Here is a 15549-nt window from a genome sequence, read left to right on the forward strand (position 1 = left end):
AATGGCTGAGATGAGTGGCACTGAATAGGAATGTGAAATAGATAGGGTTTAAAAACAGTAGCTACTGCAGGGAGGCAGAGGCTTTGGTGTCACCAGCACGTTTTAGCTTTGAAATAACATGGCACACTGTGGCAAAAGGAACAGATCCTCACATTCACCTTGCAGAAAATCTGGGAAGGTTTCATTTAATGCCTGCCCAGACATTTCACACCCTCCTGGAAAGTGGTGCACCTTGGCCAGTGTGCAGGGGGAACACAGAGGTGCTGTGATCCCAGCTGACAACTTGTTCCTGGTGGGCAGCAAGTGACACTTCTTTATTCAAGCAGAAAACTCCAGCTCTCATCTCAGCCATGGGGCTCAGACAAAGGGAAGCAATGAATGCAGAGCTCACCGGTAAATGATGCCTCTTCCATGGAGAAACATGAGTGCTGAAATAATTTCTGCGGCGTAGAACCGAGCCCGATCTTCGTCGAAGCGCCGCGACTTCTGGATGTGGAACATCAAGTCCCCGCCGTTGACAAACTCCATCACGAAGAACAGGCGATCCTACACACAGGCAAACACAACAAACATGAACAGCATTAATCACATCCTCACTCAGGCTTGGAAAAGTCTTAGTAAAACTATTATCTCCTGAACAAAAACAGATTAAGTAAGAGTGAGACAGTGCATGGGGGGGAAAGGCTGATTTTTTTCAGGAAAAATCAAATAGATACCAGGAAGACCTGTTAGTACCTCCTTGCCCTGCACTCCTCCCAAAAGTTTTGACCCCAGTTGTGGAATGAATTCCTATTCACATGTGGACTGGGCATGTTAGTAAGTGTGTGCTCATCAGTAATCAGCTCCCATTGAGTTTCTCTGAATTATCCTTAGCCTCAAACAGCAGGGAATGATACCCTTACTCTCTGAGCTGAGTGGCACAAGAGAAATCTGCCAAAAAATCACTCACTCCTTCGTAAACACCTCAGATCTCTGGGGAAAACTGCCCCATAACACAATGTACATAACCAGAGTGCAGCTTCACCACAACAGCACAACACTGTCTCGAGGATATCCCAACATTATTTCTGGAGAATGTGGGCTGTTTTCCAGGATGGGATTTCCTGCCATACACTCACATGGCAGCTGCTTTTTGGGCCCTCAGGTTCCAGCTTTCCTCTGATTAACCTGCAGATGCCTCTGGGCAATAGAGGAACTGATAAGGATGAGGTATAAATAAAAGTTTCTGCTGAGGAGAAAAGCAACCTGTTTGATAAAGTTCCGTTCATTAACCACAGTTGTTGATCTCTGAGGTTTCTTTTTTGGCTTTGTTCTGGCTTTTGCAAAATCCTACAGATAGGGAGGCACTTGTTTAAGCAGTGTGCTTAACAGTGGGTAGGGGTTTCACATGAGTTCACTTGATTGGGAGAGGAAGGACACAGAGGGTTTTGGCACAAAAATAAACCCTGTAATTGTTGCAGTCCAGTTCAAAAATTTCTCTCAGCAATTGTTTCAGGACTTTCGGTATTTGTTGTTTCAGTTTTTCCCTGAATATCAGGAACAAGCAGATTGGAAAACAGGCATAGAATTCAATTGAGATCAGCCAGGCTTTTAATGGTAATATTTGCCCTTCTTTCCCACAAGCTTCTTCCCAGGTCTGATGTTAATTATCTACAAGCTACTTTTAAACCCTCTCTAAGTTTAAGAGGATAAGCATTGTCGTGCTCCACTTTCTGGCAGCCAGCCAGCTTGAAATGACTACTGGTATTAACATCTTGAGATGCACATGGCAGAAGAAAAACAACCAGAAATTCCCTCATTTCTCAGTGGACACGAACAGGAAAGCAAATGGTTTGTAACACATGAGGACAGCTTGCTTCACACAGCCAACCTAGGTTCTGCCCAACAGCTCCTTCTGGGCTCTTTCCAGAAGGTAAAGATCATTAAATCATAGAATCTTCTGGGATGGAAAAGACCTTTACAGATAATCAACCACTAACCCAACTCTGCCAAGCCCACCACTAAACCATGTCCCCAGGTGCCATACATCTACATGTCTTTTAAATACCTCCAGTGATGGTGACTCCACCATTGCCCTGGGCAGACTGTTCCAGGCAGCTTCATCCTTTCAGTGAAGAAATTGTTCCTAAAATCCAACCTAAACTTCCCCTGGTGCAACTTCAGACCATTTCCTCTTGTCCTGTCCCTCGTTCCCTGGGAGTAGAGCCTGACCCTCACCTGGCTGCTCCACTCTCCTGTCAGGGAGTTGTAGAGAGTGAGAAAGTCTCTCCTGAGCCTCCTTTTCCCCAGTCTCACTCCCTCCAGCTCCCTCAGCTGCTCCTTGTCAGATTTGTGCTCCAGTCCCCTGCCCAGCTCCTCTGTCTTTCCCTGGACACACTCCAGGACCTCAATGTCCTTCTTGCAGTGAGGGCCCCAACCTGAAGGCAAAATGTGAGGTGCAGCCTCACCATTGCCCCCAGCACTTTCACAACACTACTGCAGCACCAAGGCCACGTGCTGAATGCCATCTCCAGTCCACATACACAACAAACCCTCATCACTTCACTCTGTCTTTATGAGAGGGCACTGAAAGACACCCGAGCTGGCTTGTCTAGGCATCAGTCTGAGCCAGAGCAGCACAAACTGCAAACCCATCACCAGCCTGGCTCTTCAGCCCACATCAGCCCTCTAATGCCACATCTTCAGTGCAGGTGGTTAAACTCAGTCAGGCTGTGCTGTGCCTGCCTGTTCCTCCAGCTGCAGCACAGGTATCACCTCTGCCTCACCAGTCAGGCTGGCTTTTACATCTCCTTGTTATTCTTTCCCACCTCCTTCCTTGCTGATCTCGCCACATGACACAGGCTTATCTAGCCCAGCTTGTCCAGGCATCTCCTCAAGCCCACACTTAAAACGAAATCCCTCTTGCCAGATCCCCAACAGGAAGCAATTTAATTTACCAGCAGCCTGGCGAGGGATAGTGTGTGCATTTATGTAAGTGATACATATGCCTGTATAAACACGCAGGCACTTAGGTGAACACACATGGATTTTCTACTCTTTCCTTAAAGGTGACCTTCAGGGAAACAAAGTCAACACTTCCTATATTGAAACATGTATGTCCAGCTTCTCCAGACAGGCAAAACTCCACGGCCCACCTCAGACTTCTGGTTGTACTCATTTTTACTGTGATGCTTACAGAAAGACACTACTTATTTCTCAAATGCTCAGGTAAGCACCAAAACAGCTGATTTTAATATTCACATCATTGCTGCCATGGAATTATAGCAGCTTTTTGCTAGAAAGTGCTTTTGCTTCAGAATAACTGCAAACCTGAGCAAGTATAACTGCACATGTTATATGGTCACACCCATGGGCTCATTTCACTGGTCAAGCACAGACACAGAACTTTGGGTTACTCCGTTCTTATTATTTTATTTTATTTTTTTCCAATTTATTTAAAGGAGGTCCATCTTATTGTCTGCCTGGTTTCCTAACACTTAGAAATGCCATAGGGCTGCTGAAAAGAGCAGGATAGGTATTACAACTGGTTTATAATGCAGCATTTGTGCACTGGTCTGCTATATTCCTGGCAACAAGCATTTGTAAAACCTGCACTAATGACGATCCTTTGGGGAAAAGCATCTAAAAATCAGGCAAGGCCTTCCAGTTTTACTCTTAAGGAAGACCATCAGCTTGTTAAACTGTAAAGACCAACCAATTCTCACAGGAATCATTAAGAAATAAAATAAACAGTGGCATCCTATTAAAAATAAAAAAAGAAAGGACAGGAAGGAAAGAGGGGGGAAGGAAAAGAGGGGGAAAGAAGGAGGGAGCTGGAGGAAAGGGGGAGAAGAGGAGAGAAGAAGGGAAAAGAGGGAGGGAAGGATGGGCAGGGGGAAGAAGGGAGAAGAGGGAGGGAAAGACAAACAGAAAAAAAGAGGGGGGGAAAAAAAAAAAAAAAGGCAATTTACAGCCAGAAGAGTAAGCCTGAATAAATAACTTAAGAAGGGGCTAGAAAAAGTAAATCTTAAAGCAGCTGATAGTTCAGACACTTGCAAATTTGACCTGACTTAAGAGTCAGGTCTGTGTCTCCTCCTTTCTTGGGGATTACCAGTGGGAATTAGGAGGAGTTGAAAGCTGGATTGTTTTTTGACAGGGCCCAATGCTGAACTTCTCGAGTGTCTATTTTTCAATTGTGCTTTGCCCAGAAGTCTGCCTGGTCTGGTATCTCTGTTTGACGTAGTAAGAAAGGAGCATTTGAGTCAACAGGAAACAGTGACACGAAAGGCTTCACAGCAAGTGGCAGCCACAGGAGGAAATCACATTGCACCACTCCTGGACTGGGATCAAGATGAATAAACTCAGAGCAATTGTTACTGTAAACTGAAAAAAACACTTGGAGGAAACAAAATCCATGGGATCAGGTGGGTTTATTTCAAGGCTGGCCTACATGTAAATATTAATCCTGTCAATTTTCACACAAGAGAGCTGTCTTTTTATTTTATTTTTTTTTCTTTTAAAAAAATATTCATTTTAATTTCAGCTTTCCATCCCTATTTGTTCACCTTACAGCAGGGCAGGGGCTGACATCACAGCACAGCAGTGGTTGACAGCAGCTACATATACCCATTATATTTGTTCATTTTCTTAGGGCATTTTGTGGGGTTTGAAGAATGTCACTAAAATGCAAGAGCCACCGAAAAGGACAATTCACACACTGGTTATTGCCCCTTGCAAGCACTAAAATTCACCTCAAGCATCACTTTAGTCCTTTGTCCTCACCAGCTCTACAAGTTGTTTTGTATCCTCATACCTTTCCTCTCTGTCATCACAGGGGAAGAAAAAAAATCCAGATTTTATTTAAAGATGATCCTTTTTCTCCCTGTGCCCAAAAAAGACAGTGTGATGACCAGCTTCTACCCTCTTCTGCTTAAAAGTCATAGCTGATATCCACGTACAACCCACACAAGACCAAAGACCTTCTGGGACCTTACCACCCATCACAAGGGTCCAATTTTCCCACACAAAAAAATCAGCCTGGCTCAGGAATTCCACTTAGTCTGCATTTTATCTTTTTGGAAATAATTCATGCACACAACTCCGCAGGAAATTAGCTTTGGGCTCAATCTGAGCTCACTGAAGCCAAAGGGCTTCCCCAAGAAAACAGTCATTTTTCCCTGTTTTGGTAGTTTATGCTTTGCAGAGCAGAAGGGAGGCTTTCCAAATCATCCCCAAACAGAGACAGCTGTGTCGCTGCTTCCCAGAGAAACTGTATTGTTTCCAAAAAGAGTAGCAGGGCTTAGGGAGCTTGCAAGCAAATTATTACAAGATAATTACAAGAGCTGGCAGGCTCTCTCAGTGTTCCCAATGCTCTCTCTATGGTCCACAACCCCCACACAAAGCAAATCTGCCCTAGGTCTCGCTGAGAGCAAGCAAATAAACTGTGATTTCTCAGCACTGGGCTCCAGAAAGCCACATGTCCAACTCCCAGCAGCTCAAGTGGCCATCTGTATCTGGGTCAAGGCACTGCAAAGCACAGGACCCGGAGGAAGAGTAAGAAACAGGTTTGTAACTGAATATTTATTTTTGTAGAACTAACACAGTCATACCCCACTCTTAGATGCTGCTCTGTGAGGAAATGCCCATCCTCCATACCCAGGCCTCCACAGAACCTATGAATTCCTGTTGGAAATGCCTCCCCTCCATAGCCATCCCTTCACAGCACTCACAGACCCTGTGAATTCCTGTTGGAAATGCTTCCCCCATCCCTAACTGGGGTTCTTCAGCATCCTCATGAGGGAAGCAAAGGGGCAGGCACTGATCTCTCTGGTGCCCAGTGACAGGACCCGAGAGAATGGCCTGAATTGTGTCAGGGAAGGTTTAGGCTGGATATTAGGACAAGGTTCTTCCCCCAGAGGGTAGCTGGGCACTGGAACAGGCTCCCCAGGGCAGTGGTCACAGCACCAAACCTGGCACAGCCTAAGGAGCGTTTGGACAATGCTCTCAGGGACAGGGTGTGACACTTGGGGATGGTGCTGTGCAGGGCCAGCAGCTCAGTGGTGCTGATGGGTCCCTTCCAACTCAGTTTATTCTGTGATTCCATGATTCCATAGCCAGCCACTCACAGAATTCAAAGATTTTATGAACTCCTGTTGGAAATGCCTCCCCCTCTATACCCAGCCCTTGGACCAGGGTAGCCCTGCACCCCCAGAATCCACCTGATGCTCCCAGCTCCAAGGGTTAAGGAGAACAGGCTATCCCGGGGGGTAACACATGGTTTCAAACCCAGGGAGCATCAGAGGTGTCCTGTGAACAGCCTCACCACCAAGCAGTCACCACAACAACCCTTGCACAAACACGTGTGAGCACAGGAGCAGACCTAATGAGCTCAACCCCAAATTTCCAGACAAAGCCAATCTCACCTGAGTGCAACACAGCAAGGCAGTGACTGATGTCAGGTGAATATTTGATCCTTTGATCTCAAATCACAGCAGCTACACCAAGGGACACCCCTGCCCCGTGCTGGCTCAGATGGAACCCCATGCACGTGGCCCAGGACTCCCAGACACAGTTTGGGTTTTACAGCAGGTTTTACAGCCATCTGCTCACCGAGCAGTGCTGCTCTGCTGAGCTGTTCTTCCTCCCTGATTCAGTGGCTGCAGAAGTGCCTGCCAGCCCCAGGAACCACTTCTGCCTCAGGGAACCCAGGCACACACAGCCCTGGGGTTACCCAGATGAGGGCTGACTGTGTGATGCAGCTGAAAGGCTAAGAAAGGGAGAGTTTCTTTCTTCTGCTGGTTTTGGGTGGTTTTTTAAGCTAGAAGGAGGTGCAGTGAAAATTAAGCAAACTCAGAATGGGCATAAAGTGCATGTGGTATCTCCTCCAGGCTGGGCAGCTGGTGAACACATTTCTGAGAATCTCAGGTCATTTCCCCATGATTAACAAAGAGTCACCAACCATAGTCACAATCAAGTAAATGAGGCAGTTATCACTGGTTATCACCCCAGCACCTCTGCTCTCTGAGGAGTCCAGTGCAGGGAGGCATATACACATCACCCAGAGAATCATGAATTGGCTCTTGCACTTGCATGAATAAACTCTGCAGGGTCCCTTGGGGTGAAGGTGGCCCTGGCACCCGGGTGCACAGTGCAGCATCAACATCAAACTCATTCCAGAGGAGCTCAACGATGACAACCACAAACCAGGATGAGCTGAGGGGAGTTGTGGGTTCCCCGCTTGCCCCAGGGAAAAAAACCCAAAACAAACCAGCCCAAATCTAACTGCATCCTGCGAATTCCTGTCCATATTTTCTTAACCACTTGGTTGAAATTTCAAGCTGAGACGCTGGAGAGTTTTTGTAACAAGCAAATTCAATCATTTGTCTGGAACAATGCATCTTCTGGGGTATTCAAGTGAACCAGACACACACCCTTCCTCCTCACCCCCTCCCTGCAAGACAGCCTAATTCACAGCAGTGCTACACTATCAGCTCATTTTTTCACTAGAAACTTTTACACATCATATCTGCAAAAAGATGATTATCTTGTTCACCTGCACCCGTTCCATTTGAAAGAAGACCAGACCCAAATTAGAAAAAAAACCAAAACTCAGATAAGCCAACCAATTATATACAAAAAAAGTCTGTTTTTTTAATCCCAATTAAAAAAAAAAAAAACCCACGACATTTTGAGCATCATTAAAATGTGGTATTAAAAGGATACAAAGAAAGAAAAGAAAAAGCAGCACAAAATCTTCCCTCCCAGACCTTTTAAAGTGGTAAAGAAAACTACATAAATACTCCTTTCCCACCTGAAAGATTAAAAAATTCAAAGGACTGACTGAACTTAGAGGGGAATAAACTGAGAAATAAGGAACTAGAGTGTATGACACTACAGACATTACCTGTTAATCAAAGATTTATAGGTCATCTGCACCCCTCAGCTGGCTGCTGGCACCTTGGTGTCTCAGAACAGAATAGCCCTGTAAATACCATGCTTTTTTTACAGCCCTCAGTTCAAGAAGGCTACTAAAATTTGTCTTTTCAGTTTAGAGTGATCAACCTACAACAGCTCTTCCTGTTTTACAAAATACTGAGCTCTTCAATATCTGCTGGCTCAGGCAGGGCTAGGGAAGGCTAGAGACCCTTACAAGCTCAGCCAAAGGTCTGTACAAAAATTAAGAGTGCCCAAACACCCAAAAGCCACTTGGAATAAGCTTGCTGTGAGGATTTGTGAATCACCTTCTCGTGTTAAACATCACCTGGAAAGCTATATGGATTCAAAGAGACTGAAACGTAAAGCATCACTGGCTCACACCTCAGCTACCTCTTCTCTGAGCTTAGCCTTTTCTTTTTCATCCCCTTCCTCCTCAATACTGACTGGCACCTGCTTGCTCAGGGCTGCTTGAGAGCTGCTTCCATTTTGATCTCTTTTTTATGCCGCAACTTCCTTGATTTGAAGGACAAAAAATACTAGTTTCGCATCCTGTGGCTAACCATAGGCAACACACTTAGCTACCCTTGCACTGAGCTTGATTTGTCCAAGCTACAGTCTGTCCCCTAAGCCACTGCAGATGGAGACAAGCATTTATATCAGCTTCATGAAAATGCAAATATCCCAAGTCCCTCAACCATGTGGGGTCAGAAAGTTACACTGGGGAGCTACGACACGACGATGGCAGCTGACCCTTCCAACCCTGCAGCTCATGTTTTCACCTCAGCTCGCATCGCCTCAGTCCGCAGCCCAAGCGTGGATGTCCAGCAAAGTTCACAGATTAGAGTCAGAAATGTCAGTCTGATCTTGTTTCACCTCCTGCCTGCAAAAAAAAAAACCCTGGCCTCAAATGTTCCTGCAATGAAGTGACCACTGCAAGGTGTCAGTGCGGATGTCAGAAAAAGCGGAGATTTTCCGAGCAGGCCGCGGAGGCCTCGCACGTCAGGTTTACTGACAAAAGGAACCAGCGTGCCAGCAAACACATCAGGGGTTTTGGTGGATGTGAACACAGTCAAACCACAGGAAGATGCACTTTCAACCAGCCTGCCCTTTTTCTGTGCTAGACAGGAGCCAGAGGAAAGCAGAAACTGGCTGTCCCTGCTGTGGTCACAAAGCCATCGTGATAGCTCCACGGTGCACACACCTGCAGGATCTGCACTGGAGAGTGAAGGCGAAGAGAGGAAATTCCCCTGTACCCCCCTGTCCAAGGACTCCCCAAAAACCAACTTGCCACCCCAGGTAATGAACAACTCAAGCTCCTTCAAGCCTGACTTGCAGAGCTTTCCAGCACAGTAGCTTAGGGCTAACACAGGTGTAAACTCTCAAGAGTAAGAGAAAAAGTCTCAATGCCTGCAGAAAAGCATCCAAGACGTGCATTTGGCTGTCATGTGAATGCACACAGGGAGTTGTGCCTCCACAACATGCCACAGAGAAAATGCTGGGGGTTCAGAGCCAGGGAGTGGATCAAAGCCATCCCCTGCTCCCAAAGGGCTCCCTCCCAGTGCCTTTCAAAGAGAACATCAAAGAGGCCTCGCTGAGCACCCACCAGCACTCCAAAGCCTGTGTCAGGGTACTTGTTCATCTCCCAGAGCTGCAGGAAGGCTGTCACTGCCTCTCCAGCCTCCCTCACCTCCACCACACCAGGCTCTGCCCTGTGCTCTACCCCTTTGGTGACACTGGAGCAGCTGGGGGACAACCAGGCTGATGCTGGAGATACCCTGAGGAGCCATGACTGAGGACTCCCCTGGACATACAAGGGCATTCAGACCTCCCTTGTGGCACCTGAGGACAAGGGATGGGTGAGCTGCCACCCCTCAGTCCCACCCCTTTGGCTTGTGGGCCCTCACTTGAAAATGATGCCCCTGTTGAAGGCTCTAGGTCAGCTCTAACACTTCCAGGAGGTGAAATACAGGCTAATCTCTTGAAACATCTGGGTGACCCATGACAAGATGACCACGCTGATGATCCTGACAGAACTGCCTAAGCGCCCCAAGAGCTGGTGGACATGCAGAGAATCCTTTCCTTTCCATGCTGAGAGCATGGCATCAGCCCTCAGCCAGTAATGGGGACAAAAAGCTGTGTGCCAAACAGCAGGCTGCCCTCGTAAAATGGGACCAGTTCCATGATTATACTGTCCTGAGTCCCAGGCCAGTCCTGCCTGGCTTAAATAGCACCCCTGCTCATTATTCTCTTGAAGGACGCTCGTTATAGAAAATCACATCCCTCTGCCAAGTTCTCGTGTCTCACTATTTTTGGAACAACAGGGGCAGGCTCTGAGCCTCAGCAACTGTCAGCAGAGCCAGAGGGAAAGCAAATCCATATAACGATCAGGCTGGCTGACGGGGACAGTGCTGGGAACAGCATCGCCTGGGGACAGTCCCCTGGAAGGACCCTTTGGTCATGAGAAAAGGGATAAGGGCAATGAACAGAAAACCCAGAAGCTGTTTGACAATATTTGCATGGGAAGCCAATCTCCCCCAGCCCTTTTCATTCTCATGCATATGAGTGGAGACAAAAGGATTTAAAAGCAAAGCACCTGTGAAGGAAGGATGGCTCCTAAACCCCAAAGAAGACAAGACCTACTTACTACAAACTGATTTTAATTAAAACATTCCAGGATTCACATTCCCCAGGATTATATTACTGAGTTAGCTATTCATACATATAGCCCCTCTCACCCCTTGTAGGACAGTATTGTTGAGGTGTTAGATGACACCAGTGTCAGGTAAACAGAAACAAACACTTCTTGGTATTTGTGACCCCTACTGCAGGATCCACAATTATCCACAGGTCCCAGCACCTGTCAGCAACTCACAGATTACTGGAGCGGAAGCATAATCCTCTCTGACACTAAAGAATTATTCTAAGACCCTAGAAAAAGCAGAGATAAATGGCTTATGCAAGGTGGAAAGCTCCCAAGGCAAAGACTTCAATTGAAAAAAAAATTAAAAATTTGAAAAAACAGAGAGATGGTGAGCAAGGAAGACCTCCTTGCTCTTGACCCACAGATGTACCTGAAGCAGAATTTTAACTGCCCCCCTGCGATGGAGCATCTGGACTCCTTCCTTGCCTTTCACAGGAAAGGAATCCAGAGGTGCAAGTCCAAAACTGCCCAGCCCAGTGCTGGGCACACAGATGGATACATCCAGACTCTGCCAGCCTGCTGAGCTGCTGATATTTCATCTTTACACTCTGGAAACTGTGACCCACAGCGGGCAGAGACAGTCCTTGCAGCTCCTACCACCTAGTGGCTACAGGATTCAGCCCTGATGGAGCTCGGAGGCTGCCTGGAGCTCGGGCAGCCCCAGACTACCCTGCACAAAAAAAGCTGCCCTTTCTGGCAGGAATCACTTAAGCTGTAGCTGAGACTAAAGCAGGCTCACACTGAGCAGAGGCAGCACAAGAGAAGAGAAAACCTTTCTGAAAACTATCAGTGGCTAATGTAAGCTCAGAAGAACCTCAGCCAGCTCTAAAATAGGCAAGCAGAAATAGCAGCAGTATAGAGGAACTCAGGTAATGCATTGCTGTTTCAGGTACTTGTGCCTGCTCAGCTAATCATAGACCCAGAGAATGGTTTGGGTTGGAAGGGATGTTAAAGATCATCTAGTTACAACCCTCCTCTCCTCTATGGGACACCTATCACTAGATCAAGTTGCCCAGAGCTTCATCCAGCCTGGCCTTGGGCACTTCAGGGATGGGGCATCCCTGGAATAACGCTGCATTCCTGGCACCACACAACATCACACCGTGCAGCACAGACATGTCCCAGGCTGTTAACGTCACCCCCAGGCTGCTTAAGCCATGGTTTGGGTGGGATACTGTTAAAGAAACAGAATTCAAATGGCTCTGGATCCAGCCAAATTCTCAGACCCTACAAGCGCTCTGTCCTCAAGCTGCAGCAGCATTTCAGGCACTTCCAAGAGATTTGAACTTTCTTATGACTTTCCATGATTTCCTCTTGAACTGGGATGGGGAAGGCCATAACTGGACACCCCTGGGACAGGTGCAGCCTCACCAGTGCCAGGCAGAACAGATAATGACTTTTCCAAGTTCCTGAAGCAACCCAGTCCATAATTTAGCTCACATTCCATGGAGCTGCACTGCTGGCTCAGACTAAACCTGGCACCTACCATAAACCCTGTCTGCCTTCCAGTTGGGTACTGCTCTGCCAATTCCCAGCTTGTCCTGGTCTTACAGGATCAGGCTTTGACTTGGCCTTGACAAATGGTAAGAGGCCTCAGAATGTCCAGTTCTTGAAAAATTCCCAAAGGCAAGTCCAGTAGGTCATTAGGTATCCAGAATCTCCATGGCAGACCAGAGCTGTGTTTTGTTTTTTATGACATGAACCATTAATACCACATTTAAAGAGTCTGGGCTGTAACTGTGATACATGTGATGTGGTTTCCATGTAATTGCAAACTGGGTATTCGTGCTACCATGCCCCCAATCCATAAATTTTTAAATATGGCTGCAGGATGACATTTTGGATAAGTGGTTACTCTTTTTATATATATATATAATGGTTCATATATATAGGTATCTTTTTCTGCCAAGGTCTTGCTAATGGATGGGATATCCCCATACCATACAAAGAATAAACAGAAACCCCAAGTTTGTATCAGCCTGGATAAGCCTTCCTGGAAGGACTGTGACCACTGAATACCCTGGTGTTGCAATAATTTCTCCACTGTAGCACAGGGGTTTCACTGTGCTTCTATAAGCAATTTAAATCTGGTGATTCTGGATTGAAGTGGGTGTCACTGAGTGCAGACTGTGGGCAAAAGATGTCATGAACCACCTTCATTTGAAATCTGCATTTTTTTTGTAAACACTTCCCTTTTTTGTGTTATCATCAGAGGGGAAGCGGTTGTCTGTTGCAGACAATCCAGACAATGAAGCAAAGTGGGATTCAAGTGAAAGAGGAACCCAGGAAAGACTGGAAATATCAGGGTCCTGCTACACAAGCGCCACTCCCTTGGCACCATTTCAAGGACTGACCAGCTCTGTGTTCAGGGCAGCAGGGGCTGAGGGGTTCTTCCCTCTGCTCCTCTAATGACAAGCTGGTCCAGAAACTCCTGTTTCAGGCTGCTCTACTGTTTAACAACCTCTTTTTAATTTCCAGTCTAACTGTACCCATGGCCAGTCTAGACTCATTTAATCTTATCCAGCATCTTGACAGCTTTGTTTCCCTCCTCAGTGTTTGACATCTGCAGACATCAATCAGATCCTCTTTTTGCTTTCAATTTGCTAGTCTAAACAGGCTGAGTTCTCCCCTTTTCTTCCCCTTTACAAAAGACTCTGCAATTATTTCACCAGCCTAGAAGATCTCGCCTGCACCCACAGCAGACTGCATTCAGATTTTCTGAACATGACAAACGGCACTCACACAGTGACCTTGAATCTTCCCTAAGTTCATAAGGAGCACTCTGCACAGCCCAGGAGCACACTTTCTGTTTTCACATCCACACTGCAAATTTAGTAAGCAAAGCCATAGCAAAGACCATAGCAACGAGTGGCAAAACCCACATTTGACCTCACACAGAACACATCAATACTGGACATTTCTGATACTTCAGGAAAGGTATTACAAGTTGAAATATCATGAAATAAAAGTTTCTTTGGTTACCAGTGACAACAGTGAGCTTTAAGTTTCATTTCTACTATACAACCCAGCTGCTCTGTGAACCATGTGAGCTGTGTATTAAATAAAACCCAACACAAACCACCTCATTTCTATTAGATGAGTCTACCCAAAGGCTCCACCCTAAATGAGCACAGTTCTTCACCTCCATAGCTGGCTGTTGCATCACCCCAGTGAAAAGAGAAATGGGTGGGTGGCTGAATATACTTGTCTGCTCTTTTTTTGGGTTTTTTTAAGGTATTTTGGGTTTATGTAGGAGGAGCAAAGCTGCAATTAAAACTCAAGTTTCTCCTACCTCTTGTAAGAGGAAAACAAACTCTACTGCCCTTTAGCAAAGAACAAAATGCAACTGGAAAGGGGCCCAGGTGGTTTTGAAGAGCTACAATGCAGAAAATACTTTGGTCTTAATAACAGCTTAGCTGAGGGATTCCCAAATTCACCTTGCCATGCATGGCTGTGGCCACTGCCTCCATCTCAGCCACTCCTCCCTCCACCACCAACACCAGCACACACCAAATGAGGCTCCCAGCCAGGCACTCAGCCCATGTTCTGTCCTCCATTTGGGTACACAGGGCAGAAGGGACAGCAGTGCTGCCATTTGTCTTCCCTACATAAAAACAAATACCAACCATACATGGATCTGACTCAGTGCCCACCCACATCAGGCAGACCCCTTCCAGGAACCCCAGAAGGATCTTTCATTCAGTTCTGAGCTGTCTACAAAGGCTGGCAGAGACAGGAGGCTCCAGTTCCAAGTGCAAATCTGAAAGTTTGCAGAAAACTCAATGCAAATACAGCCTTGTTAAAAATTCAGGCAGCAACAGAGGAGAGCCTGAGATCCCAGAGCAACCAGAGGACACTGCAGGTGTGTAGACATTTGCACTTGGAAACATTCAATGGCATGGAGATGTTTCTAGGGAAGACACAAAGAAAGGCTTTGTGCCTTACCAGTTTGTTAGGGAACTTAGAAGAGGCCAGGATTTTGTTTGCCAAATGCCCAGCAGATGTTAGAGGTGCAATACAGCACAGTCCTCTGTTCATCCTCGAGCAGAGAGGCTTCTGGGCCTGAGGTGGACATTTGTAACAGGCCAGGGGCCAAACACACAGCAAGGTTCCTCATGCCAGCCAGTGTCAGGAGGAAGGCTGGCCACGGCCTGGGCTATACTTACAGGAGTCTGAAAGCAGCAGTAGAGCTTGGTGAGGAAGGGGTGGTTCCTGGCTAAGGAGAGGATGCGTTTCTCGGTCATGGTGCACTCAACATCGTCATCCTGGAGAATGACATCCTTCTTCAGCACCTTCACTGCATACAGCTGCCCACTCTCCTTCATCTTGGCAAGCATCACCTAAACCAGAAGTGAGTGTGAATGGCAAGGGCTGAGCCCTCTGTCCTGAGCAGCACAGAGCCTCTGGCACCTTCCCAGGCTGGAAAGGTCAGTCATCTCATGAGCAGGCTTGTGGACCAAAGTGAGTCAGCCTGTTAGCATGGGCATCACTGTACAATCAATGACACACACTGCTGCCTGCAGCAGGCTGCTCTGGACAGAAATACCCACATGCTGCTCCTGTCTGGCACAGGGCTGGCTGGTCGAAGGTCACCCACTGTGCCAGCACAAACTGCCTGAGCGGGGTCATTCATCCCACCTCCCTCCCCAGGTATAAAACTCACTCTCTTTCACATCAGCTTCCTGGCAAAGGAGAGAAACAAAACCACCATCTCACCACGTTTGAAACCTCTGCCTTGCTGCCTTTAAAGGAGAAGTCTTTACATGCTCCCAGAAATGCTGCCCAAACGGGTATTAACACACACACTTGCAGCTCTTGGTATGGGCCCTGGCATGCAGCTGTTCCTTCAGGTGCTAACTTCTTTTTTGTGATATCCAATTCTTCACTTTGCTGTCAGCTTTCTTTCTCTTCCCTTTTCTCCCTATTCTCTGTAA

General features: G+C 46.8%; 1 protein-coding gene across 2 annotated transcripts in view; it reads right to left on the minus strand.

The window, feature by feature from the left end:
• The window catches only part of PRKCH (protein kinase C eta), a 113293-nt gene that overhangs the window by 44718 nt on the left and 53026 nt on the right, over positions 1-15549 (minus strand). For both annotated transcript variants that reach the window (XM_015632185.2, XM_015632187.3), the window contains 2 exons: positions 14782-14955; positions 392-546 (listed from right to left, as the gene is read on the minus strand). In XM_015632185.2, coding sequence (XP_015487671.1) covers positions 392-546; positions 14782-14955 — 329 coding nt within the window. The remainder of the gene's footprint in view (positions 1-391; positions 547-14781; positions 14956-15549) is intronic.

This window comes from Parus major, chromosome 5 (assembly GCF_001522545.3).
Source record: "Parus major isolate Abel chromosome 5, Parus_major1.1, whole genome shotgun sequence".
Taxonomy (NCBI): Eukaryota; Metazoa; Chordata; class Aves; order Passeriformes; family Paridae; genus Parus; species Parus major.